Below are 27,385 nucleotides of genomic sequence, written 5' to 3'. Positions count from 1 at the left end.
ATATGATCTACGTGTAATTAAATCAAGTTAAAGAAAGGTGTGCGATTAAGCACCTTGTTAAATCTGGGAACATACTATTAGCCCTTATAAAACAGGAGATTCTATCTCGGGGTTTACAGCACATGAAAACAAACGTGCACACACATGCACGTGCGGAGTATTATCCATACTTTTGCAAGAGGGGATTTATTTTTAGTGTAGCTGTATAGCAGCAAGTGCAACTCTTACTCAGGTTAGGAGGAGGTCTGGCCACAATGACTCCTAAGCCACAAATCTCACCCAGGCAATGTAGTCTCACTCTTTTCTACAATTCCAACAACGACTGATGGTATCACACCTTAATAAAACCTTCACTAACATCTCAGTGACACAAAAGTAAGTCTATTAACTGTCTTTCTTAAACACCACCAAAACCAAAGTGTGAATTTACAGTTTTCATCTTCCTATCAAGGAGAGAGTCCTAGAATCACATGAGGCAGGAAACAACCCAAACCAAGGGATATTTGATGCAAGCTGGCTTTAGAAAGGATGGCCAGTGCTCCACACAGAAGAAGGTGATTTCTTGGGGCACCCCTGAAATACCACAGCACTGGATGAGAGGAGAATATGGAAAGCTTGTTTTGATTCAAGCAGGCTACCACGTGGTCTCTGCTCCTCATAGATGGACATGGTCATTAGCTGGCAACTGCCTGAAGCAGCCAAGACCCATCTGGATGAAGGTCCCCCCAGCAGTGACACACTGCAGGTAGGGCAAGATGGGGCTAGCACAGGCAACCATGCCCATCTGGAGCAGCTGCGCTGCAGTGCAACGTGTGAGATCCCACAGGGCACAAGAAGCATGAGGGCTCCCAGAAACATCAATTTCTCCTCATCTCGCTCATCCAGAGCAGAGCCACAAGATAACTCCTACGTGATGCTGCAGCCGATCAGGTAGTGTTTGACTCCTAACTCATGTCCTACCTGCATCCTGCTTTTCTAGCCACATGCTCCTGCCTTGCACTAGGTCTGCACTTTGCTGGCTCTTCTTTCATAAGCCAGTTCCTCTCACTAAACCAGCAGAAAACTCACCCAGGAAAACAAAACAAAAAAACAACAAAACAAACAAAACCAAAGAAAACCAAAATACTTCTTTTTTTTAAAGCCAACCCCCCAAGAAAAAACAAACAAAATGAAACAACAACAAAACAAAACCACACAAACCAACAGCACCAAATGTTTTCAGGAGATGAATGAGCACTGCAAAGGCCAGGTGAGCACTGTGGTTGATGCACTAAAGCAGCAGCAGCACGAAGCAGGGAGCAGAGAGGATGGAGCAAGAAACCACCCATTTTGACAGCAGCAAACTGAGAATAGCTCAGTCATCACACCCGGTTGCATTTTTCAAGCTGCCCAGTATTTTACAGAGATTTATGCTTCCCATCCCAGTCTACGTGTATTCAACTTCTCGTCCTTGCTGACAGAGAATGGTTGAAGTGAAAGATTTTTATAAGGATCCTCCAAAAAGGGTTTTTTTTTCTTTGCTTCAGGTCACATAAGAACACACAAAAGGACAAAGGGATAAATGCTCACAAGCACTTTCTTGTCTTTATTTCCACTCTCTGGAATAAGGCCAGAGACATCTAAGTAGTGCACTCTGTTCTCTTCCACTCCCTCTCAGAAATCATGGACTATTTTCTCCTCTGCAGCCAATTTCCTCCTTCTCTGTCTGGGCCCAAGCTTCAGCTACTACAAAACAATGTTCCCCTGTTCATCTCCCAGGCCTGTTCTCCATGCATCTACACCAGGCTCCCTGAACCCTCCCATATCTTTAAGGCTTTACATTTACAGATCCAGGATGAAAACCTGTTGTCTCTGCGCCAATTCTAGGAAAATTTCACTCTCTCCCCATTTTGCATATGAACACAGCTGCACTCACTTTCTTAAGGTTCAGTCACTCCACAATACTAATGGGCTGCCACTCGGAGGTTATTAGTATTTTTTAGCCTTACTCAAATATACTTGACACAATCGTACAGCTATTTCCAAAAATACAGAAATATATCATGGCACAGAGTCTCCCTAATCGAAACCTGAAACTTGAAATTGAGCATTGGCAAGTCAAACAGCAAGTATGTTCCATATCATACAGCTTCCCATTTATTTATAATGTCTATATATATATATATAAAATTATTAGACTTGCACAAATTATAATTCACAAAAATAAGTGTTACAAAGTAAATACCATTTTCGAATAATCAGTTTCTACATATTCTTTTAAAATATGTTATTCTCCACGTTCCAGCTACATCAGGAACATTTTTTGAGTGTTACGGGCACGAATACTGTCAATATTTCTAAAGCTCCCATAGAAACAAGTTCACATGTGAATAAAAAGAAAAGATGTTGCTAATAGTTTATTTATTAATATATCATGTTGCCATCAAAAACAAGTACAATAATAAATTAATAAATACAATGGATCCCTAATGAAAGTGTTGGGTTTTTTTCCCACTTTGTGGCCGAGAAGTTAACCTAACTTACGGAACTGAAAAAATTGTCAGTGTTCATTAACTTAATATTTGATCCATCTATATCTACAAATATTCCACAATAAAAGGAAATAAATGATAATTAAAAACCCAAAAAGCAACCAAACAAAAAACCCCACAAAAAGCCTCAAACAAAACTCACACAGACTTAATCTCATAATCAGTGTAACATTAAAACACTTATGAGACGTGTGCAATAATCAATATTCAGAAAGTAGTGCTTCAGTTCCAGGTAGTCAGCAATAGCACTCGTATAATATTACAGGGAGCCTGATGTTTTGGCCAAACAAGAGCATGGAAAAATGAAACTAAAAGGCATATTGTACATGTGACTTACAGGTCTTGGATTATTACCTCTAAGCTTATTAAGAGTAAAAGCTGTCAGTCGGACCACCCCACGACCAGGGAGGAAAACTAAGATTACTCAGCAGTAAGAAGCATAAAAAGGAGACGTGTATTCTCAGAATGGGTGAAAGCAGAGAGTGAACCACAGAACTGCTTCAGCTACCTTGAGCAGTAATTGGCTCACAGGAGTGACTACCACGTTAAGGCATTATCATTATCTAGCTCACATAACTGGAAATTCATGCTCTCTGTTCTTTAAATTGGCTTAACCAGCAGCATCTGCAGCACTTTAATTAATTACAGCAATTGACATACCTTAAAAGTAGATGCACAGATCTGAAATGATAATGCCCTGTGAGTAATAATTGTGAGCTAGCATTAATCCAGATCTATCCGAAACAAAACCAAGGGTATGCTGTTGTGCCTCAACTGCACAGAAAACAAGCTTCAATGTAGTAATTATTATTGTCTGTCCAGGTTCACCAGCAAATACTGTAATTCTGTGTGACACTTTACATTCAAGTAGCTCAGGCATGCAGAAGCTCACAACAAAAATCTGCTTGGGCTTGATGTTAAGTCAAAATTCGGTCGGGGACTTAAACTTGGGTTTCCTCGGAAAGATAAACTCAAAGTTAGAACCATAACAGAGACTGATTACCACTATTTATTTTTAGTACACTCCTTATAAAGAAATATAGAAGTCAGATACCACAGTAAGCTCAGAACAAAGTTTTCTTGACAGCCATTAGCTTCGCTTCAGTAAAAAATCCACAGGCACTATACACAAATGTATACTTTTTTCTTCTCGTATCTGCAGCTCTAAAATGCCATAGAATTACTTCTTAAAAAAATCAGACACAATAAGTCAAAAAAACCCTTTTGTTCCTTTTATAAACAGCAATTTGAAATCTTTACTTAGAAGAAAATCAGTTCTAAAAGCTTGACAGTGAAATCCATGTACAAATCCTGGACACATTTAAAAGCTGTTCTGTAAGAGACTTCTTCATACCATTTCCAGACAGAACACAAAACAACACTATCAAGATTTGTTGTGACTTGCTTCTGTACAATTTCTGGTTTAAAAACAGATTTTACATTTAATTACCACTATGCTGCAAAACAGGACACAAGAAGCTTAATGAAGTGTCTCATATGTCATAGAAGTTTAAACAAACACACACTTTAAAAGCTCCGTGTTACGAAGTTGATCAAATCTGATCCTCAAATTCATACATAATTCAGGGTCAAAATACCTGGTATAAAGGCTATTATCACACCAAATCTGAACTCCCCATTTATAAAACACAAGTTTTATCTTTCACAGTAGTGCAAAAGAATGAAACACAACTTTATTGATTCTAGTAAACATGTGGTGGATTTGAACACATTTTCAACCAAAAAAACCCCACCACAGTCATAGACTCATGTAAGGAATGAATGGTTTTAAGTTGCAAAAACTTTAACCATGTAACACAAACGGACGCTACAGCACAAAATGTACCATTTTTCTGAAAGCACAACTGTTTTCAGTGTAACACACAGAACTAACAAGGAGGCAAAACATCAGTAAGGAAGCGACTGCAAGCCCAAATAGCTAAAATACCAGGGCTGATGCAGCAGCAAAACCCAGAAATAGTGACCTGATATAGCAACTCACACCACAGGCTGTTGGATGAAAAAAACACCTTTTCTAAAGCAGCAAAACTCCGGTGACTCTGATTATACATTCTGTGTGTTTGGGCTGGGCAGACAGTGATGAAGCCTCACTGGTATGTATATTTTCAAGACATGAATATCTGTGCTGAGGTATACTCTGATAACATGTTTATCTAGGATGCATAGAAAACAACTGCATGCACAAATAAACAGCTGCACACTCAATATAATCACGTTAATCTCCTGAGTATCCACTTATAAATATTAATCTAGAAACTACATGTGCTAAAGCACCAGCCTGCAAGGGAAAAAGGCCACAGTGCAGGAAAAATATAAAATAATAATTCTTATATAGCCCTGATACTTATTCCACACAGACACTCATTTCTGATGGAGAGGGATCACAAGCACACAATACCAGTTATTTGTTGACTAAATACCATCACAAAATGCTACGATATAAAGGTTGGAAGGATTAACACAAAAGGTCCCTGTCTAAGACAAATGTCTCCTTCATAGTTCAGTTCACAGCCATCATGACTGCTCAGTCAGCCCTACTATTCCAAAACGCAGGGTATATACCTGCTAACCAAACACGCCAAAGCCTTTCAAAATCTCTTGTTGATACTGGCATATTTTTAGAGGAGATTTTAATTACCACCAGGCTAAAAGAGACTTTTCAAACATGGGAAGATCACCAACTCCTTTCCGCTTGAAATCGCAGCGCCTTCAGAAACTTCTACAGAGGAATTATGAATTTGCCAGGTTAGCAGGGTTTACACTCTGCTTCCTCCCTTCTTCTTCAGTCTCTCACCTTTCCCAAGGAAAAAATGCAAGACTTGCAACAAAACTCCCTATTTTAAAGTATTTTGTATTTACAAATGCCTTATACAATTTAATTGCACATTTTTATAGAGACCAATTTTAAAAATAAACACAGAGAAATTAATTTATTAGCATGCACTAAAACATGTTGAGTTTTGCTGTAACAATAAAACTACATGGTGATTTTCAAACAAGCCACAAATAGTAGGGGGATAAAAAAGGGCAATTCATATTTCTAAATATATCTTTGGAATTAAATATTATTCTCTAATTATTATGCTGTTTCACACATCCCTACATTTCAGAAACTGTCTGGGCTGTGTTTATCTTCTCCTAATTCCATTTTCTCAAGGTACTGGAGCTTTCACTTTCAGTAACAGACTACAGCGTGAAATACTAAGATTTCTAAAGGAGAAAGGGCTGTATTTTAGTGCAGAATATTCTATCCTTACTGGGATGGTAATTTTTCTACTCCCTCTACTGGCATACTTTAAAAGCAAGGAAAGACAAACCTGAAGGGTGTTACAGCTTGTAAAACATAATAAGAAAATATTTTTTGTAACCTCAAAACAATCATTTGCACAACTTGGCAAAACATTAATCTCAAAACCTGGGGATTTTTAAACCATCAGCAATTTTTTGGACAATTTCTTCATTGTAAAAATTAACTGAGTACCTCAAAATAAACATCCCAGACCACTTTGTGTTAGAACTACAATCAAGCGGTCCCATCACCTGTCACTGCTCAGATCAAAACAGATCACTCCATAAAACATACTATCTGGCTAGTAAAAGACCCTACGAGTGATCTATGGAATATAACTCTACACGATTACCATGGGTATACAGAAACAAGTAAACACATCCTGAGCTTAATGAGTTGCTACTTAAATGCTAGACAGTGCTCTGTGAAGTATTTTATATTAAAATTGGATAGTTCTGAACATCACACATACAAGAAGTATTGTTTGACACAGTGCCATTTTGATGATAAATTGCAATCTACAGCTCAAATAATTCTACCCAGGGATTAACATTTCAGAGGCTGAGCCAGAGATTATGTGTGGATCTTGAATTTCATCATCTCCCTTTGGCACAATAGCTTATTCTTCCTTTTTTCATCTATTCTCTCATGAAGGGTCAGGAAAGCTTAGCCTTGCTGTTTCATTCATTTCACCTCTACATTAACCAGATACCTTGCAGTCTTTAGTTCTTACATGTTATTCCATTGCAAATTCTACAGCTACACTGCACTATGCTATGGCTAATGAGGCATGTACCAAATCAAAGGGTGCCATCAAGTGGTCGTAGCACACTACCAGCATTATGCAAAGTTTGTGTTCTGCCCAAGGTTTCACCAGGACACACTATACAGGGGGGATTAAACTCTGCCATAATTTTAAAGCCTGGGAGAAATTCAGATGCTGAGAGATAGCAGTGCCACACGATTTCATTTCCTCTCTTCTAAATTCTAAGGCTCAGCCTTACAGCCAGCATCACCACACAAGAGACATAGCCATCTCTCACTATATGGGTCAGCAGGTCCAAGGACTCTTTTGGCCGTTGCATGCTCCACTACTCATCACTGTGCACCAGAGAACAAGAATAGTCTTAATAACTTCTGAAAAGCCTCCCAGCCAGCACTGGGACAAGCAGGGTGCTGCACAGTGGGGGTTTCACAGAATAAAGCCAATGACTTGTGCCACCACAGTTTCAAACCAAATTGAGTTACAGATTAGTTGTTGATCTATACTCATACTGAACTTGAAGACAACGTGAGAGCTCTTCCCTGCAATGATAGTGATCAGCATTTTCAGCATTACTCACCAATCTGAAGTAAAGATCACTTGACAGATCGTTCTTTGGCACAAGCATTCAATTTGACCCAAACAATTGGCCTTTGCAGATGAAATACTCCATAGTCAACACCCATTTCATATTTAACCATTTTCTTCTAATCTATTTACTATCAGTTCTAAATCACAGCCCATTACTCCAATTTACCATTGCCTGGCAGGTAAAAATCAATCAACCAAAACCAAACCAAATATCACTTTCCAGTGCATTGAGGCAGATTTTTCAAAGAAAGAGTGGTGCCTTTATAACAACTGTGGCAACTTTGCTACTGTAGGAAAAAAGGGTTTGCACATGCCAGGGGACATAGAACGGTTTTGCTTGGTGGGGAGGGAATGAGATAAGATTGCAGATTATCCAGTTGTGTCTCATCAGTTCACGGCCATCCACACCATGACGCCCAGAAACTCAGGTGTCACTTAATATAACACCTTCCAGTTTGTACTTGCAAAGAAAATATCAGGAAAATATCTTCATTTCTGAAAGGGTTTGGCTTCAAAGTATAAAGCTGAACAGCCACGACCACATCTGCACAATCGCTGGTTCTTTAAGGATGTAACTTCAACCATACTTTTCCTGTGTCAGTGACAAAAGAAATGTCTGTGCTCAAGAAATGTTCAAGGCAAATGAAGTCCAAATTATTTTCAAACTGTTCCCACCTGCCCCAAAACTAGCAATGTTTGCACATCTGGTCTGTCTACACAACCTGTTGCCAGCTCAGGCAACCAGTCATAATTTGGGATGTTTACCACAGCTGCTCTGAGGAAACACACAGTTACAATGCACATCTGTGAAGACCAGTAATGAATCTTCATCAGCTGCAAAGAAACACTTGTGTGTGATGGACCAAAGACAACTGGAATTTGTAACGCAGAAAGAAGTCAGCCCTTATAATTGCCCATGTTCTCCCTCACAGCCGACTTCATGCTTCCCCATCTTGCACTTGCTCACTTTAACAGGTCAGCCAAACTCTCAGTTCTGCAATACGGACCCTTCACAGGAGACCTTACACAAACTTCCAAAGACTGAACTAGAGGCAGGGAAAAATACTAAATTTAGAAGTTACCAACTGAAAAGACACTAAGCTCCTTCCCAAAGTATTGCACAATATATTTAAGAGTTACAGAAACCAAAACCAAAACCAAACAAAAGAGCTTGGTTTCCATGAAGCAGCTGTTTCATCTGAAAGGGAGACCACAGAGAAAGGATGGAGAAGTAGATGATAAAGTGGGCAGCATTAGAGCCAGAACTATTTCATTAAGGCCAGGTGAAGACCCCAATTGTTCCACAGATTTCTAATATCCTTTGAGATAATACCCTTCCTCAACAGCACCCATACTAGTTATTTATGCAGTCTATTCATTTTATACTGCAAATCCTCCCTAATAAATGTGTTTCTTTGGTTATAATATATAATTAAAGTTATATAATATGAATTATAACTAATTATGGGGAAGATTTATATAGATGACTCACGGAACAACAAGCACATAAACTTCATACTAATTCTTTGCTGACAGATTTTTAGGGTCATTTTCCAAATATTCCCTTTTGTCCTTTTATTGACAAATATATAGACAAAATCCTCTCCAACTCATCCCACTCCTTCCTGTGACTGCTCCTGGAAGCAAATACCCTCTGTCATTCAGGGCTTCGGCACTTACTCGAGGTTCTATGAGAGCGTTTCCCTCGCTCTTATTCCATTTTCTCATCCTCTCTGCTTCTGTTTTTCCTGCTGCCCATATTATTCAACCATACAGTCTCCCTCAGTCTTACCTTTCTGTTGCAGACAACAGTGTTTATGCAACATCATGAGCTATTTCTTGGGTCTTGTGCTTTTCGTTTTCAGGGAAAGATACATTAAAGGACAGAAACTACCAAATGGATGGGTTGGAAAAAAAAGCCAATGATGCAGGGGTAGTGAAGAGAGGTAAAAAGGTCTAAGATTTTGTCAGAGACAGATTTTGATGGCAGTTGATTTCTGCATTCTTGTATTCTTTTCCAACTTTATTTAGCCCTTAAAAGTGGAAAGCACTGACAAGTCTCTCATTTTAAGTACCTTCTCACTCTTCATCACAAAAAAATGCTAATTAATTTCCATTTCAGGGATCTACTTTACAGACAAAACTAAGAGATAATTCTTCACGTAATTTTCAGTGTTACTTCTGGTTTGGTAAATATTGTATGTATTCTGTGATTTTTGTGCTGCCCCTTCCTGCAACTGGTGGCTGTTTTGAAAAGGTTTTTTTTGTCTCAGGGAGCAAAGCTGTAGAGAGTTTCCCACATCTTATTCCTTGCTCAGCAAAGCACTCTTATAGAATAAATCATTAAAACTACGTGCAAAAACTAAGAGCCTTTAAAGAAAATCTCTGCAAACTAATAAGTTTGTTTGTTTATAGCAGGAAAAGCCCTCAGAGCCAGACCTGGTACTTTTCCTGTTTTGGGCAGTGTACCACAGGATATTAAAATAAACTTCTAGAGCCTGGCATCCCTGATGCTCAGCCTGCCATTCTGCCAACCTGCTATACTCCCAGTAAGGACAGTCCTGTTTGCTGTTTGTTCTCAGCTCTGGTCTACAGAAAACACACCAGAAGCAGAAATATTACCATTTAACAGCACAATGTAACACACAACTGTATCATCTTCAGCCTTTAAATTCATCCTATTTGGTATATTATTACATTTGATTTTTCAGGCCACTGGAACATGTAAGAAACATTGCTTATTCTGTGCTCAGAATAACAATCACTGAGCTCAGACTTGCAACTTCGTATGGGTCACAAATTTGGTAGAAATTCAGTTTAAGCTTATTTTTATTCTAGTACGTAGAACCTCAGAAGATACTAAACAGCTACAAGATGTCATTTTATGGCACTTTATTCAATGCCATTTTATTCACAGCCTAGTCCCAGGTTGCCATCACACCTAAGCTAAAAGAGAAAAAGTTCATTTATGCTGCCTGTCAAGATTCAAGAAGCAATTTGGCCCAGATATAGATAATGCAAAACAATGAGAAAGGAGAAACTTCACATGAAAAAAAAACCAATATGATGGTGCAGTATCAATTCAGAACGAAGACTATGCTGCGAGGGGAAAAAAACCTGAATGAAATAGCATCAATTAAGTTATAGAGGTCAATTAATTTCCATTATATTACACTCTATTAAGACAGCTAACAACCAAAGATAAGAGGCTAAAGGCAATAATACTCAGTGCTATTACACTGCCAGATGGTTTCTCTAATAATGAAGGTTTTCAGGAAGCCAGAACTCTTATTTTTCTGGCAGCTGGCTACTGTTCTGCTGGTGGCCACTATTTTTAAATAATATGCTCCGAGTTAAATTACAACTGCTTGCATGTACAATCCCATCCAGTTACTTATGCAGAGCTACGTTTTACACTATAATAGATATTTTAATTCTTATTTTGACATGTATTTCCATACCTTGAGCACATGCAATTGCAAGGTATTATCTCAAATCAACCAACATATTCAACTGGAATTCCAGATTATCTGCCTTTGAAGGTGATTTATGTCAATAATATTTTTCATTAAATGTTTTGCCATTTTTTCCATTTTCCACATTGAATATTTTGTACTACATGGCTGCGACATATGCTGCTTTAACACTGTACGGCTCCCAGGTCAAAAATTAGATTTATCCACCATAATGTTGCCCCAGACAGTGGCATTTTACATAATGATATTCTGAACCACATCGAGAGCAAATACACACCCGTGACTATATGTAAATGTAAAAACAGACTTTGACACACAAAGCCAGAAAAACAGTGGCAAGCTGAACAAGCTTAAAAGCAAACACTTTTCTATTAAAAAGCAAGTTGCTCAGCTCAGCTTACACATAGAGTATGATTAGAATCCCACTGTAAAACAATTACCAGGACACTCTTCTGTATTTCATGTCTGAAAGAGAAACGACCTCATGCAGACTCTGTCTATCGTGTGTGCTGGCAAGTATATTTTACTGCTGATTTTCTATGAATAAACATATGCTAAGAGTGGCTGAACCACACTGCTGGTTTTAAACATGCCTAATGTAGTATTAGGGGTTGGTTTCCAAAGCTGTTTGTCTGGTTTATCAGCTTCCTCCCTTCAGCGGGCATAGGATACCACTGACAGCAACTCCAATCAGCTGTCTTGCACAGTACATTCATAGAAGTCTTCTAGTGAGAAATAACCCTCCCGAAAACCTAAACAAAATGGTTCTGGAAATTTAGAAAACAGTTGTACTTTACTATTGTGACTCAGTAATAACCATATAAATTATACATCAAACTTGTTCCATTGTAAATGTTGCAGCGCACTGCACGTACAAATCTGGAGCCTGATGCCTAACGCTCAGTCTCCTCCTGTCTCCATCTTCCTTTTGCAACACCATCTCATGTATTTCTAGCATAAATGTCAGAAAATAAGACGTCTCCTTTTGTAGAAAATTTTCAAATGAAATGCTGTAATATAGTTTTCAAAACCCCCATATCATCTGCCAAATTATATTTAATACAGATCCACTTGGTGCAGTTATTAACACAGCATCAGAAACAACAGTATTGAAAGGATAGTCTGGGCACTGCATTTCATTTGGGAGATAAAGATCAAATAACAAAAGAAAATTTTCATAACTGTTTTTGAAAAAAAAAAAAGTAGAGAAGAGTTGCATGGACTTACATTTCATACTCTATTTTACAGATTCAAGATAAACAAGGTATTAAGAGTGTAAAAAGTTAATTATATATTAAAAGTACTTTCAGCAATTAATCTAAAATTCTCGTTTAGATAAGTTTTTTGTCATCTCACAGCTCTGGTTTAATAGATTATTACATATTATTGATAAAAAGGATTAGTCATGGCTCTAATTTCAGGTGATCTGGGCAGAGTCTTGTTTTGGTCAGACATAAAATGTCCATTGCAAACTGTATAGCACTGTGGCACCAGTGACGAGAAGGCTTTGTGTGGGGACACGGCGCTTGTGCAGGTCAGAACAGAAAGGAATTGCCAGAGCTGTTTGGAAAAAGTTCACATGGCACTTGCCCTCACGATGCTGATCCCAAACCTGGCCCACCAAACATCTCCATGTGCGGTGCCATACAGGGGGGACAAACTCATCCCCCCACCCCCCTCTGTCATGCCTTGCTCACCTAACACACTAATTACAGGTACTAATTTACTTGTCCTATGGTGTTTGGTGTAAAATTTCTCCACAGAACTCAAGTGTGCAACCCGCTTCCATTATGTTCTGTAATTTTCAGAGAAGGTGCCTCATCTAAGGGTGTTTAGTGATCCCTGTGTGGTTGGTATGGACAGATAGGAGACTCACCCGCTCCCAGACATCCCAAAACAGGGTCCTTCGCTCTGTGCACAGGCTGCTCTCCTACTCCTTACCAGAGCCGAGACCTTGGCTCTCATCACATTCTACTTTTAGTTAAAATTGCACAGAAATGCCATTATGGTGCACACAAGAAACAGTGGGGTGTTAGTGAAAAAAGCACAGGATCAGGCCTCCTAGAAAGATGCCCTACCCTGTCTCCAGGGCAACCACTCAAGACAACGATTTCCACAAGTTTTGCTCCAAAAACCTAATCTTGGAGATTTCTCAACTAGAACAAAGCGCTAAATATTCAATGCAAGCAAAAACTAAGAGTAAAACAAGTTCTCTGATTCTCTATTACATTTAAAGCAGAGCAAGAATGAGATGGCTGACAAAGCATCATTTAATTCCTAGCTATATCTAGACCAGAATACCCAGCCTAATTTACACAGACAGACAGTCACAGTTCACGTAATCACATACAGCAGAATATGACAGGGGAATTAAAGGACCAGGAAAGCATGTCTGAACTATGAGCTTCCTATTCTAAATGTATTAAATGCAGACATGTAATTCAGAAAAGGCTAACCTGGCTGGTTCTTATTTTAAGCCAAAAATTTATTTCAAGCAGAAAATACAAAACGAAAGATAGAGCTTTTTTATTACTTTTCCTTAAATAAAGCAAATAGCCAATGTAAACTTAAGCTCCCACATATTACAAAGATGCTTCAGAAGAAACAGCCAAGATCTTGTAATAAATTCTGTTATAGCAACTGATGAGCAAATAAGAAACCACCTTATTCCATAAACCAGTCTTTCTTCCCAGACTCTTTCTCCAAATGGCATTGACTCAAAATTTCAATTCATTAAGCTGTGCTGGGATTTGCCTCCCAACATTTATTTCCAGAAACTGGTGGGAAGATTTGACATTTGGACAAGGACTTTTATTCTGATGTAAAGCAAAACTTGCTCTTGAGAAGTTAGTGTCGCAGCACTGCTGTAGTAGAAGCAAGTTGAACAATCAGCATAAAAGTCTGATTTTAACAAAATTATGGGCTAATTACTGTTCAAAATCAAATGAGCTGTTATTTCCTGAAAAGCCTCATTTGGAAAACAACATATGTAGAGCTGTATCTGATGAAAAATTAACTTTTGCTAATACCTCATTTTATTGTATCATATTTAAAATTGGTCACCTTTAAGACTAGAAACAAATTCATTTCTATATCCCATCCACCTGCCCTCTTTTTCCCTTTACTTTCACATTATCACCTTTGTTTGTGGTGTCATACCTAAAAACAACAAATGGGCATTTCAGAAGAGAGAAATAATCTCTCCAAACCTGTGAGCGATAGAACATGCTTTAGGGCATTCAAAATGAGAAATAATCGTAAGCAACCATGACACAGAATTTCTAGGGAGGGGACACAAAAAACAGAGATACACAAAAACAAACACCACCACCCACAATGCACTTGTACCATTAAAATGAAATTGTATTATGTAACATGTTCTGTAACTTTTTTTGATGTTTCTTTCATTTTGAGGCTTTGCCCACATTTGGGGGGAGACCAGTTCAGAACTCTTTTTGGGTTAGGGTTCCTGAAGTTACACAACAGCAACAGACAAAAGGAAAAGACAGAACTCGTTTTTCAGCTTAAACTTGTTATTCTTTATAACTGATTGCTGTAGGCTAGTTTGAACAGCAAACACTGAGCTCCTTTTTTTCTCAGTTCAGCAGCTTCGTTGGACATATTTTCCTGGAGAAACCACTGAGAATACTCTTACTGGTTAAGGTATAAAAAAAATGACTGGAAGCATGGATATGTCTCACAGAAGGATCTACATCTGACAATAAATCACTGTCAATCTTGAAGGCTAGCTTGGTTTTCTTCACCACTCATTAACGTTCAAAAATGCACTATTAGAAAACAGTGGTATAAAAAGGGACACCAAAATATTTTGGAAAATTTTCTAGAAAGGATCTCAATAAAAGAACAGCCTGCAAACTCAGGGCAAAGCTTCAGCAGGCAGACCTGAGCGCTGCTGGTCCCTGATAGCAACAGGCAGCACAAGCAGAGGAGGATGCTGAACACCCAGTCCCACGAATGAGTCCTTAGAAGGAGAATGCTAATGATCTGCTAATGCAACCAAGGGAAATGAAATCCCATGTGTAACCACTATTGCATTATTGTGGTTGAGTAGTCAAAGGCAAGGAGAGAGCCTCCAGCCACACAGAAAGCAGAATCTCCACAGCTGTAATTCGTTAGACAAAAAAATGGCCTTAACCTGTACCAAAAGAAATCTAGGCCAGAACAATTCCAAACAGCAAGGGCAATGGAACATTGGAACAGGCTGCCTGGAGACACTGCAGGGACCCCACCTTAAAAAGTTTTTAAAAACTGTTTAGGCAAGCGTTTGCCTGGAATGATGCTGCCTTGAAGCAACAGGCCAGGCAAGGTGAGGCTGCCTCCAGCCCCAGCCTAGATAAATCTATGAGCAAACCTTCAGAAACAGGTGGGGCATTTTTCTCCTTTCATCTGTCAAATTAGTAGGTCTGGGATATCCTCTTCTGTAGTTAGCAAAGACCATGTTTGCTGCCACATCAAAACAGGAACATGGTTAGTATCAGGTATATAGCGATGATCACCAACGGCTTGATCACATCAATGCTACTGAAAGGGGCTCACTCACCACAATTCTGGGCCCTGTGAATAATCTGTGTACAGAGGGGAAACACAAGGCACAGAAGGGAAGATGGAGAAGCCTACTATGAACCTTGGAATATATAGCTACATCATTCATTAGCTATTAGAGATAAAAATACGGGCTCAAAAAAAAAAAAATCTACAAAAAGCTGGAAAAGCTCTTTCATAGACCAAATCTTTTACCCTCTGAAAACATCCTTTGATATTTTGTTTCATTTAAGAATGCAGAAGGTAGCCGTCTACAAAGCTATCGAACAGGCAAATGTGATGGTCCATTCTCAATGAATGTTCTTATGTGCTTTTCCATGCTTTGAGCATGCTAGGAAGCAAAATGACATTTTTCTATTGCTTCAGCTACCTCTATCTTAGACAAAGTCCTTGTACATAAAGTGAGTGAAAGCTTCAACATATTTGGATCAACTTAAACCTCCACTCTTCTCTCCTGTCCCTTTCTTCTTCCATTAGCCAGACAATCTGCAGAGATGAAGAAATAGAGCCCAAACTTCAGGTCAGCTGAACTCTCCTTAGAGAAGTGGTCTTCATTTCAAGTTGACCAAAACTCATCTGCTGCCCCACTCCTGGCAGGGACACTCAACTGTCCCAGCACAGGCCACTTAAATTATTTCACCACTAAAAGACAAAGATGTATTTAGAAACATGCACTGTTATTTTGCTTAAATGGGAGAGCATGGAAACCCAACAGAAAGTTTGATGGAGGTATTAATATAGTTTGTGAGTTTTGCCTGGTACCTATAGAGTCCCTTGCCATGCAGAAGCTCTTTGTTGTACACCAGAAACCCTGAGAAATAAATTAATAAGAGCAATCAGAAGTTAACACTGAAAAAATTAACACTGGAAGTTGGATCTCAGACAGTGAAAGGAACCAAGTGTGGAAACAGCACAGGTACAAATTACCCGTAGTAGCAATAAGAGAGAAAAATCACTTTCTAGAGGAAGTGGCCTATATTGTTAAATGGAAAGCAACTAGTCCTTGTTCTCTAAACTGAAGAGGCAAAACAAACTAGTGCCAATCCATAAGATTTTGAAAGCCTGTTACCTCTCCAGAGATCAGTAAGTCTTACTCTTAGCTATTAATTTCTTGCTCTTCAACTTGCTATAGCAAATCTGGACACCTGATATTATTATTATTAAGAAGAATAAAAAAAACAAGACAACTTCAAGAAATGCCTCATGAAGAAAAAAACAGATAAATACACAGAGTCTGGTTAAAGATAAAATTAGAGACAAGCAAGCTTGTAACAAATATACAAAAACCATGTCTGTGAATGAGATAAAGGCATGGAAGAAACTTAGGGAATATTAGTATCAACATTTAAATATTAAGAAACTGTGATATGATCACATTATTTATGGATTATACATACAGTAGATGACAAAGGTTCACTTACTAGAATACAAATAGAGTGGCTAAGACATTAAATATACACTCAGAAAAAAAATTCCTATAATAACCAAGGTGATGGATCACAAAGTACCTGTATTTGAAGGATTAAAAAACAAAAACTCACAAACAAACAAAAAACCTGGCACACAATATATACACGCAAAAAAAAAATCTCACTTCATTTTCATTTACAGCACAGTCATCTTGCACAAATCATGTCACCCAAATGCTACTTAAAAATTCCCCGAAAAGTCTAGAGTAATCTTGTTTTGAATTCAGCAACGTCTACCAACAAAGGTATCAAACTTCAGCTGAATATCTCTGTTAGTTGATTCATACTCAGCCATACTGAAGCATTAAAAAAATATTTTGGAGATTAACATTTAATAGTAATATTAAAAAAACTCAAAAATGTTTTTTGAGCAAAGTGTAGATTTCTTCATAATGGAAGAACATCCATAAACTTTTCAGGCTTTGGTATTCTGTTTTCTGAATGTGGCAAACCAAGGAGGAAGGGAAACCCTGCAGCCTCTGAGGGCAGACAACATACCTGGACAAAAAGGACTGTGAATGTCCCTGTGCTCATGACCTGTCCTTGTCAGGTTCAATGACAAATATGTTCCTTTAAATCCAGGAAAAACATATGTTAATCCTGAAAGTGTTAAATGTCAACAGTTTAGGGAGCGAGGAGGTCAACCTCCTGTCTCCTCAGCTCCCAGATTTTTAACACACAGCTGTTTCATGCTCTAAAATGTCAATCAGTATCTGTTACTTGCGCCAACAGATGAACATATATCTATCCACCACTAAGTGGAGCTGTTACTCTTGGAAAAGAGTTTCTCCATCTCTTCAAGCATATTTGCAGATCAGATATTTTGGCAGTATTTACAGCTTTCTGCAGTGCTTGATTAAAAAAAAAAATAAAAAAGGAAGAGACTGGAACAACTAGCTTTATAGCTGAATTAGCTCTCAATATTTTTTGCAGTAAAGCTATTTACTAAATTTATTGTTCTGAGGATATTTTTTTACATCGTCTAATCCACGGATAAACATCTGCGCACCAATGACTATTTCCCAGTTCTTGTGGGACGAAGCTAATGGCATAACTGAGGCTGCAAAGGGTAAGTTTTCATACAACAAAAGATTATCACTGATACATACTGGAACCATCTCCGTCTATTCCAGGGTCCACACTTTGGGGCTCAGCAACTGAAGCAACCTCCCACCCCTGCAAGTGTTACTACAGTGCGGAGAATATTTGAGGCAGAGTGAGAACAGCGTGCAGCAGAGGTACCAAGGTACTGCCACCATCTCTATATATCACACAGTGACACATGACAAAGAGCAATGTGCTATAAAACAGGCCATGAAGTCGACAGGCGCTCACTATAAACTTCTGAAAAAAAAACTTCTGCAACGTCACAGGAAACCCAACTATACCCAGAGGAGTCGTCTGAGAAATATACTGACATTATTTCATCCCAAGGAACTTGTACCGTGACAACTGGTGATAGAGACTTCCCTGATTAAAATAAACTAAGTGAGAAAGAAAAGGAAACTCCAGGAAACGGTAACTAAACTGTGTTTTGTGTTCATAGATCTCAAACAAAAATAGAAACTTGACATTTAAAAACAAAAGCATAAATTAAGCACTTTGCTTTCAGCCCTTTTAAATGTGGTCATCAGAATAAACCTTAACTTTGGACACCCAAATCACTTCTGATACCAACAAGAAAAAACAAGCTTTCCTATGCAAAAAACAGTAACATGCAATTTCCACACCTTAGTGCCGTGTGGCATTACTATGACTCAGGAGACAAGCAATTTTTTTGTTGTTGTTTAAAAGCAGCATAAATAAAAATTACATCATGTTACTGAGAAACAGTTCAGAATGAAACCATATTAATGAGACACACACACACACTGCTTTGATGCCACAGTGCCTTTAAACACATTTTAAAAAGGAGTTTCCTTGAAGAAGTTAAAGCAGCTGCCCCATTTTTGAGCCCAGGCAGCCCCAGAGTGGGAAATGCAGCCCAATGCAGAGAAGGGAGTAGAAAAAAGCATTTCATGAAGTACTTGCTCTATGCAATGTTAAACCCTGCTGTTTGGCACTGTGTGTTGTTTGTACAGTCCCCAGGAACTCGGCTCTCCTCGAAGTTCTAGGAGCTCCTGACTCAGAGGAGCCAGAGATTTGCAAGATCCACCTTTTGGGTTTTCCCTGGGTGCCCAAGAGGGTTCTTGTCCACAAAAAGAGTGAGAATGGGATCTCAGGGAGCAGAGGGCACATCGTGACTCGCTCTTTGCTTAGATGACCATGGCTGGTCTCACCTCTCCACCCTGCCTCACTTTCCTCACCTAAAAAGCACAGGTGCTAAAACTGTGCTCTTCACTCAAAAAGAGCATTCAAAACTGGGAAGGGAAGACTGCTGCTTGGGATGTAGAGATGTTATAACCCAGCTCCAACTTGTTTACTCCCCCTCTCATAGAAAAATAATGTGTCATAACCCATAAAACAATGAGTCATAACCCAGCTCTAACTCGTTTACCCTACTGCTCACAGCAAAATAATGCAAGGAAGACTGATACTTACAGTGAAAAAATTTAAGCAGTGTAGTACAGTACTCCCCTCTCCTGTATTTTAATTGTAACTTAACAATAGGTATTTGAACAAGCCCTTACTACTATGGAGCAAAGCTTTACTGTGGTTCAGCAGCTCAGGTTTTACTCAATCCTTTTTCAACACTTTGACACCCTTTCCTCTTTTAAATTATTAAGTCTTACACAGACACATATATATATATATATATATAAAAAATAACATTCCAGCTTACATTCTCGATGACAAATGTCCATTCTTTGTCTTCAAACTCTTCAGCATGGGGATCCTAGAAAAACAAACCAGAGAACTTAAGTCTAATAAATAATCCAGGGTACATGAAATTTTAAGTCAGTCAAGATTTGTATGTACTCATAGAAATATTTTTTTACCCATTGAAGATGACAGAGGGAAATATTAATAATTTACCTAGGATGCAGGCTTCAATGGATGAGCAAGTTGGGGTAAAACTGCCAGTGAGGATATGAAGACTTCTACAGAGGCAAACTTGAGGTTGATTCCAATAAAGGCCAGTAACTCTACTTCCTTTCATCCAGAGCAAAAAGATAGATCTCTCTTTAATTCTTATATTCCACCTCCTGAATAAACGCAACAAATCTACACCTGCTCCCACCTACAGCAGGCACCACCCCACCTCCTCGTGCCTGGGCTCCATCAGTGCCAGCAGAGATCTGAAATCATGGCTCCCGCACAGCACCTCATTTCACTACAAATTTCTAAAATACTTGTCTGTCCTTTGCAACATTTCTATTGCATCACACATGAGGATCAGAAAACTTTTTCACCAATGGGAAGAGAAATAATAAGGAAGTTTCCCATTTAATGAGCTTTCTTTCAATCTGGTGGTGTGGCCTGTGTTGTATGAAATTAAGATAACGGTGGAAAAATTAAGTCATCTCCTACACGCCTCTATCAAGGATACTACTTAAAAACAAAACAAAACACAACACAACTTAAAAAAGTCACCACATTAAGTTATCATCCAATCCTAGTTCTGAACAATTGTAACAAAATAACTTCTACTCCTCTTGGAAAACAGCTTCTCACATTAAGAGCATGGGTCTTCAGACTTTTTTTTTTGGACATGAGGCCTCACTGTACTATACCTCAATTTTATCCTATTATTTCAAGCTACAGGAAACCACTCAATTATTCCTTTGCCTCTGACATTTTCATGCTATAGACACTTGTTGATAAATGTCACTTTCCCCTAAACAGCATTTACCTTCATCATATATGACACCTCTCAGCACTTTCAGAGTTTTCTTGCTATTATTTGGATCCTGCCCATGATACTACACTGAGCTCTGCACCAACTCCATCTCGCTGCTGTGAATTAACAAAATGGATTGAGATATTTTGGTTCTACTTTGTTTACCTCCATTAGTACCATCTTTTTTTTTTCTTTCCAGAATGCTACAAGCCTCACATTCAACCTTTTCGACTCAGCTTATCCTTGCTTTAACCGTCCTTGTTTCACTTAGTTTTGCCTTGAAGTCCGACACACAGTGAGCAAAGGTACTGCATCACATGATGGTCTTAACAGTTCTCATCAAATACAAAAAATAAAGAATTTTGTAAGTAATAAACTTACAACATAAAGAACCAGTGAAAAATAATTTTTTTTTTTCCTTTTCCAACACACAAAAGCTTGGAAAGAGTGATTTTAAATAAAGCTCCTCTTTGAATGAACTATGATAACATATTGAAGAGGACATCATCTCATCTCCTCCAGTCCAGCCCTTCCTCTAAAATCCTGTAAAACAGTGTTGTCCTTGCAGAATGAGTCTTGCTGGGCACTAACACACATCATACCACTGGCACCATCATTAGCTATACATTTAACAACTACAACGCCAGATGTCATATGCAATATGCATTTTAAATGCATTACTCCAACAATGGAAGGTAGTTTCAATAAAAAAAAGATGTTACGAGAAACTTACGTCTACACTGATGATTCAATATATGAATACCTTTTTTAGACTTCTTTTAATATCAGAATAATTTAAATACTGCAAATGAGTGTAAAAAGCATACTATACCATTAACCACAAGGATAAAAGAGCAAATAGACACATACAAAATTACACTGAGGTATCCCTGTGTTCCCATTAATGTACTTGTAAATACCAGATTATGTCATTATCTATCCATCACATTCATCAGGTTTGTGGAATTCTGCATTATGTAAATAAAGTGCATAATACCTGCTGGTTTGCTGTACCCCATATAAATTCCAAAGATATCATTTTCTGTAATCCAGCTATTAAATACTTATTTTCAAGAGTTAACCTGGGGCAATTACCTTTTTGTTTAATTGCTTCCTTTGATACAGCATAAAATGACATAATGAGATTTAATGGGATCATTAATCACTTTATGTTTTAATCAGCTACTCCATAATAAGTGACTAAACTCTTAAATATTTCATCCTGCTCCATTTTTTTCATAACTCCCCTAAAAGCTATTAGGGCAAGCTTGTAGGTAAAACTGCTTGCAAAGTCTGGGCCGATTATTTTATCCTATTTAAGGAACAAAATTATCATTAGTTTGTCCATTCAAGGCAATAATCAATAAAGATAAACAAAGCTCTTCTACCAATGGTAATAAAGCTGGTTCATACCTCTGAAGGCTACAGAATTAGGTACTCCGAGTATTTCTGACAACCTCATAGAACAAAATAATACTGTATAATGAAAAGACTTAATAGTCAACATTTTTGCATGCACTTGGAAGCAAGTTGTGATCACTTCTGAAAAATAAATGCAAGTGTATTATCCCCCATACTCCCTACCAACTACGCAGAATAAAAAATAAAAATTAAAAGCTTCAAGGACTTTTCTAATGAACAGCCTTATCAAAAGTTTGAAGAGTATGAAATATGCTAAGATATGGACACTAAGATACGTACATGCAAGATATTTCCAATTTAAAAACAAATCCATGTATATGTAATTTTTTAAAGCCACATTTCTTGTTAGTCTTAGAATGGCACTAGAAACAGAAAACCCTGAGTAAAGCTTATACACATAAGCCTCAGCATTTAATTGCAACAGACAGGTAAGCGGCTTCACTCTTCTCACTAAAATGATTTTATTAGAAGCCCAGGGAGCAGCATGCATAGTCCTATTTCTAGCTAATTTACAACTTTGTTATGTGGTCAGTATTAACTGAGACTTGTATAGTTATTGTTACAACACAGTTTCTATTGCAACCATTGTTTCACCCTTTGCGTTAACATTTCCATGTGTGGTCTTGATAAAAAGTGTTGTTTCTATAAATCTGGCTAATCTTCCAGGTTAATTTGGATTTGAAGAGGGCAAATACCAGTAAAAAACCCAAACAAACAAAACAAACCACCAAAAAGCCACCAAAAAACCATAGCAACACATACTTCTCTCACTAGCTAACCTATATTCTCCATTCATTTCCCACATAAAACTCATGCGATGAATTTAGTGAACTATTATTTGAAGACTATACAGCTGATTGCTCTTTAGGAAAAAGAAAAAAAAGCCGTTGCAAAGAAGAATAACTCCAGGAGTAATGGTTATAACAGCCTTTGAAATTTTGACTGTATGAAAGCCATTCCTGATAACACAGCACACAGATCTTCACCTCACCTGGAAGCAGATACAAGTAATCACTGAAACTGCACAGCTGGAAAAACCTAATAACAAGAGTTATAAACAGACCTCATTCCTGTGCTCCTTCCTGAGAGCAAATGATAAAGAAAATTACCTAAAAAGCTCAAGGAACAAACTCTCTCTAGTATTTTTCTCAGCCAGAAACTGCCTCATACCTTGCTGTAACACAAAGAGACTTGGCAAGAGCCTTTTTAAAAAATTTTAATAATGCTCATTTTCTTTACCAACACTCCACTGATGCAGAACTACACTCTATTCAATGCTCATTACTGTTTTACCTTGAATTGAAAACTATGAGTATTTGGGTAAATGGACTGAATGGCTTGTTTTTCCTCTTCATTTTCTTGTGTAAAAAAGAATTCCCGTTCTTAATATCAAGAGGTGGGCCCCATTTTCCTGTTTTGCTTTCCATGTGCATTTGCCTCTCAATACAATGTTCCTTTTCAGTATCTTCAGTGAATTTTTAGAGCCTTCTTTTTTTCCCCTATCCTCTTTTTTCTTTCTCCCTTTGTTTTTTCTGGTAAGATAACTTTACTTTTCAAAAGTAACACTCATCTGAGAAGCCAATAGTAGGAACAGTGAAAAGGACAGGACATCATCTTACAGTTCAGACAATTATTTCAGCTCTCCTCTCAACATCAGTAGAGCACTTCCATCCTCCAGTGAAAACCTAGTCCATCTCACACATTCACACTGTTAACTACTTTCCTAGAGATATGCTGCCTCTCAACAACCTCAGTCCTACAAACCACCTTCTGCAACCCCATTCTGCCCATCCACATGTCAGCTACCTGAAAACAGACAAATCTCCTGGGCCCGAACAAGGGAAGAGCAACAAGGACTATATCTGTCATATTTTTCTGTTCTCTGTTGATCAGTCCATCATCGGCCGCAAGGAGCTCTTTCAAGGACTAGATCCTTTCTGCAGTGTGTAGGGTGGTTTCAGAAGACTGAATAACAGTAACCCTTCTCCAGTAGTTTAGATTATCTTCACAGTTATTTCTATATGTCTTGTAATAGCAATGAAAGCCATATCAGCAAACAAGGGTCTGCTCCTTCTAATCAGCAGCCAGAGAGGGTAGAGAAGATCTTCAGAGTGTCAGTCCCTTCCTTTCCCCTGCCTCCTCCCTAAGCTTTCCTGGCTTTTGAAGCTCGCCTTTCAATTAGATCACTTCATACCAGCCTTAATCTTCGGTCTTTCTTCTTGGGGAATAACTACTTAAGAACTGTCATATTGAATCAGATCAAGTGCTGACAAGGTTTGTGATCTTCCTCTGCCCGTGACCTATAGCAGATGCTCTGGGTACTCCAGCATCTGTCCTCAGCTTTTGTACTTGGCTGTTTAAAGCTGCAGAAGACTTAAAATTTGACCCAATTCTTGTCGCTTTCAATGCTGATTACAGAGGTCTGATTAGCCTAGAAAGCCACATACAACACTGGTCAGCTTTTGTTGAGGTTCCAGAAAGCAGAGAGCTCTGAGCAGACTGGCAGAACCGTCCCTGTCCACCACAACACCAAGCTCACACAACAGCTCATACTTCTCTGTAAAGCCTCTGGACTAGAAGCACAAGGATTTAATACCTTTTTTTTTTTTTTTTTTTTTTAAATATATATAGCTTTTACAATCAATCCCCACACTAAGACTGAATATTAAATTATTTTAGTGTGCAAATATGGTCACTTGCCTGAGCATATGATTTTTTTTTTGTATCTGACATTGTCTTGTCTACACGGCTATTATATTATTTTCCTCCAGTGGAATATCCTCCACATTGTCCAGTCAAGCCACTGGTCTCTCCTAAAGCAAAACAAGTATGTTCTGAACCTGGATTTGTTTTTTGGTTCTGAGAAGTGGTGTTACTGAAGGGTTTTGGTGGGTTTTTTTTTTCCTTCACTGAGACAACATATTGACTCTGCTGCAGTGTTCCTGCTGGTGCATGGCTGGTTACTGCACTATAATCAAAGCACATGATTGACTCAGGCTTTCAAGAAAGAAGATATGGAATTTATTCAAAGAGCTATGTGGGGGTGGGAATACTTTCAACAATACAACTGTCCTTTTATAATCTGTTTCATTCTTATTTTACTCCTAAGTACTTTTTTGTATGCTTAGAAAGCTATGCCTTTAAAAATCCTCTTTCCAAACTTCGGAATGAAGAGCTGGTAATTTTCTCCATTGTTGCAATAGTACATTAGTGTGATAAATCATGGGTATTCCTAACAAAACAGGTGCTTTTCATAATCCAATGAAGCAAAGTCCATGCTTACTCCGGGAGAACAAACATTTTTGCTTGGGAGGGTCACTTTTGCTTTTAAGCTAGAAAATAACAACATTGCAATTGAAATCCTCATAGTACAACTGATGTTCACGAACATTGGCTAAAAGCACTGGACTTGCTAGGCAGTGAAAATTTCTCATTTAAAATCTCTCTCAGTTGATAAATGTATACGTTTATACACAAGAACATGTAAAAGTATCCAGGCTTTCATATACGATGGTTAAACCTTGCTTTTGCAGGGACTCTAAAAATGAACTTCAGGAGTGCAACCATGGAAACAATGAAAAATGGGAATTCAGTTAGCTTTGCTGGCATTTGTGGATCTTTCCATGAAAGCACTACAAATCATGGACTTAAAATACACAATAGGTGTATTGTTTCACAATGTTTCTTTCTCCCCATTTTGGTTGAAAAACCCAAGGCATAACCAAACATCAATGTAGAGCATGGCAAAGGAAGAAAACTTTCAGAATAGATGGAACTTTTTATGTAATTAGCACTTCAGCATCTGGATGGGCAGGAACTAGTGAAAGGAAGCTGGATCAATACATCCATTTGATGCTTTTCCCCACATGACTGCAGAGCATTATGAAATTTTACCCGCAGCCCAGAATTAAGTGAAATTAAGCAAAAAGTTTATTTATTTGCAGTGAAAGTTTTCTAAATGAAGGTTACAGTCTCTTCAATACTTAGCTCTGCTTGCCTAAGAGTTACAAATATATCGTTGGAAACAAGCTAACATCCAAAATATGGATGTGCAGATAATGCAAAATGTCTCATCTGTTGACTGATCACAGGCACTTTGCTAGCCAGCTCTCAAGTGTCCACTGGTGACTACTGGAGAGGATATTCTTAACATTCTCACCAGCACTTGAAACCTTGACTTACCTCCTAATCCTACCAGCAACACATTTCAACAGCCACTTATGAATGCACAGCCACTACTGTGTGAATCATTTCCTAAAACACGTCGCTGTCTGTTCTGGAGTCCGCTCTTTCCCCTTTCTGCACTTCTATTTCAAACAGCACCACTGCTCTAATTTGTTATCTGTGATTGCTACAAAGCTCTGTCAGGGCAACCTTCTCCCATCAGTGGGCTATGCCAGCATGGACATGGAGCCAGCAGCTTCCTTTCAGTTCTCGAGTTGTAATGAAAGAGGACAACTACTGTTTGTTAAACAGCACAGCTGCGCTGAATATACTTACTGCAAAGTGCCAAACGTTCAGCAGCCACTCTTTCACAGGGGAGTGTCTCCTAAAGCAGATTTTACAGACCTGCAAGATGAGCTGTATCTTTGTCTGAGCTTTACTGCTTTCAGCTTTTTGCCTCCTTCCTTCCAGAGGAAAGGAGGATATAAACACCTGACTTCTAAGTCAGCCCCCAAAAAGGCTGCTGTAGTGTGCTATTGCAGGCTTCCCTCTCCACTACTCTAGCACTAACCAGCTGATATATCAGCTATGCAAAACAGAACATAGCCAGTTCTTTTTGACCGCTTTTTCCCAGAACATATCAGCTAGAGAAATGCCAGCTCTCCAGGTGTCAGGGCAGATCCCACAGTACAGCTGACATGTTGCTATAGCACTGAGCCAGCAGAGCTGAGAGAGGACAGGGCACAGCCTCAACTGTGCTAACCCCACATTCTGCCTGCAATCACCTGTCCCTCCAATCCAACCAGGCAGGCTGCTGGGCTCACACAGACACAGTGCTCCCCATGCATTACCCAGCTTGCTCAAAAAGCACTGCTCTGTATCACACCTGTGTAGCCTTGCGGAGAAAAAGGTGGGTTTGGCCACTTACAGACACTTGTTGGAGGAGCTAGAGGATCAGTTAGCGCAGATTTACATAAGCGTTGCCTGACAATATGCCACTTCTTTGTGTAATCTCGATATTTTGATTATAAAAGCCAGTGCTTGTTCCCCCAGAGATTAGTGTGTACAGTTCCCAGAAGATACAGCCTCTGGGGTTATTCACACTTGTACCTCTCCTCCCAGACCAACCCTCACATTGGGCAGGCTCATTTTTGGAGAGAAGAGCAGAGTCACAGTGCTGGGTAAAATTAAGGCTGTATTAGTACCTATTACTGGCTCCAGAGGTCCTTCTCTCTCCTCACTATCTGGTCTGAACCCTCACACTCACTTTCAGTGGCACAACTACAAGTTTCTTGTGCTGTACTACAAAATATGG

General features: G+C 38.6%; 1 protein-coding gene across 4 annotated transcripts in view; it reads right to left on the bottom strand.

The window, feature by feature from the left end:
• Nucleotides 1-27,385, bottom strand: part of EHBP1 (EH domain binding protein 1) — a 225,706-nt gene that overhangs the window by 151,532 nt on the left and 46,789 nt on the right. For all 4 annotated transcript variants that reach the window (XM_080341320.1, XM_080341319.1, XM_080341318.1 and 1 more), the window contains one exon: nt 19,486-19,539. In XM_080341320.1, the coding sequence (XP_080197446.1) occupies nt 19,486-19,539 (54 nt within the window). The remainder of the gene's footprint in view (nt 1-19,485; nt 19,540-27,385) is intronic.

This window comes from Nesoenas mayeri, assembly GCF_963082525.1.
Source record: "Nesoenas mayeri genome assembly, chromosome: 3".
Taxonomy (NCBI): domain Eukaryota; kingdom Metazoa; phylum Chordata; class Aves; order Columbiformes; family Columbidae; genus Nesoenas; species Nesoenas mayeri.
This window is presented reverse-complemented; position numbering and strand designations above follow the sequence as displayed.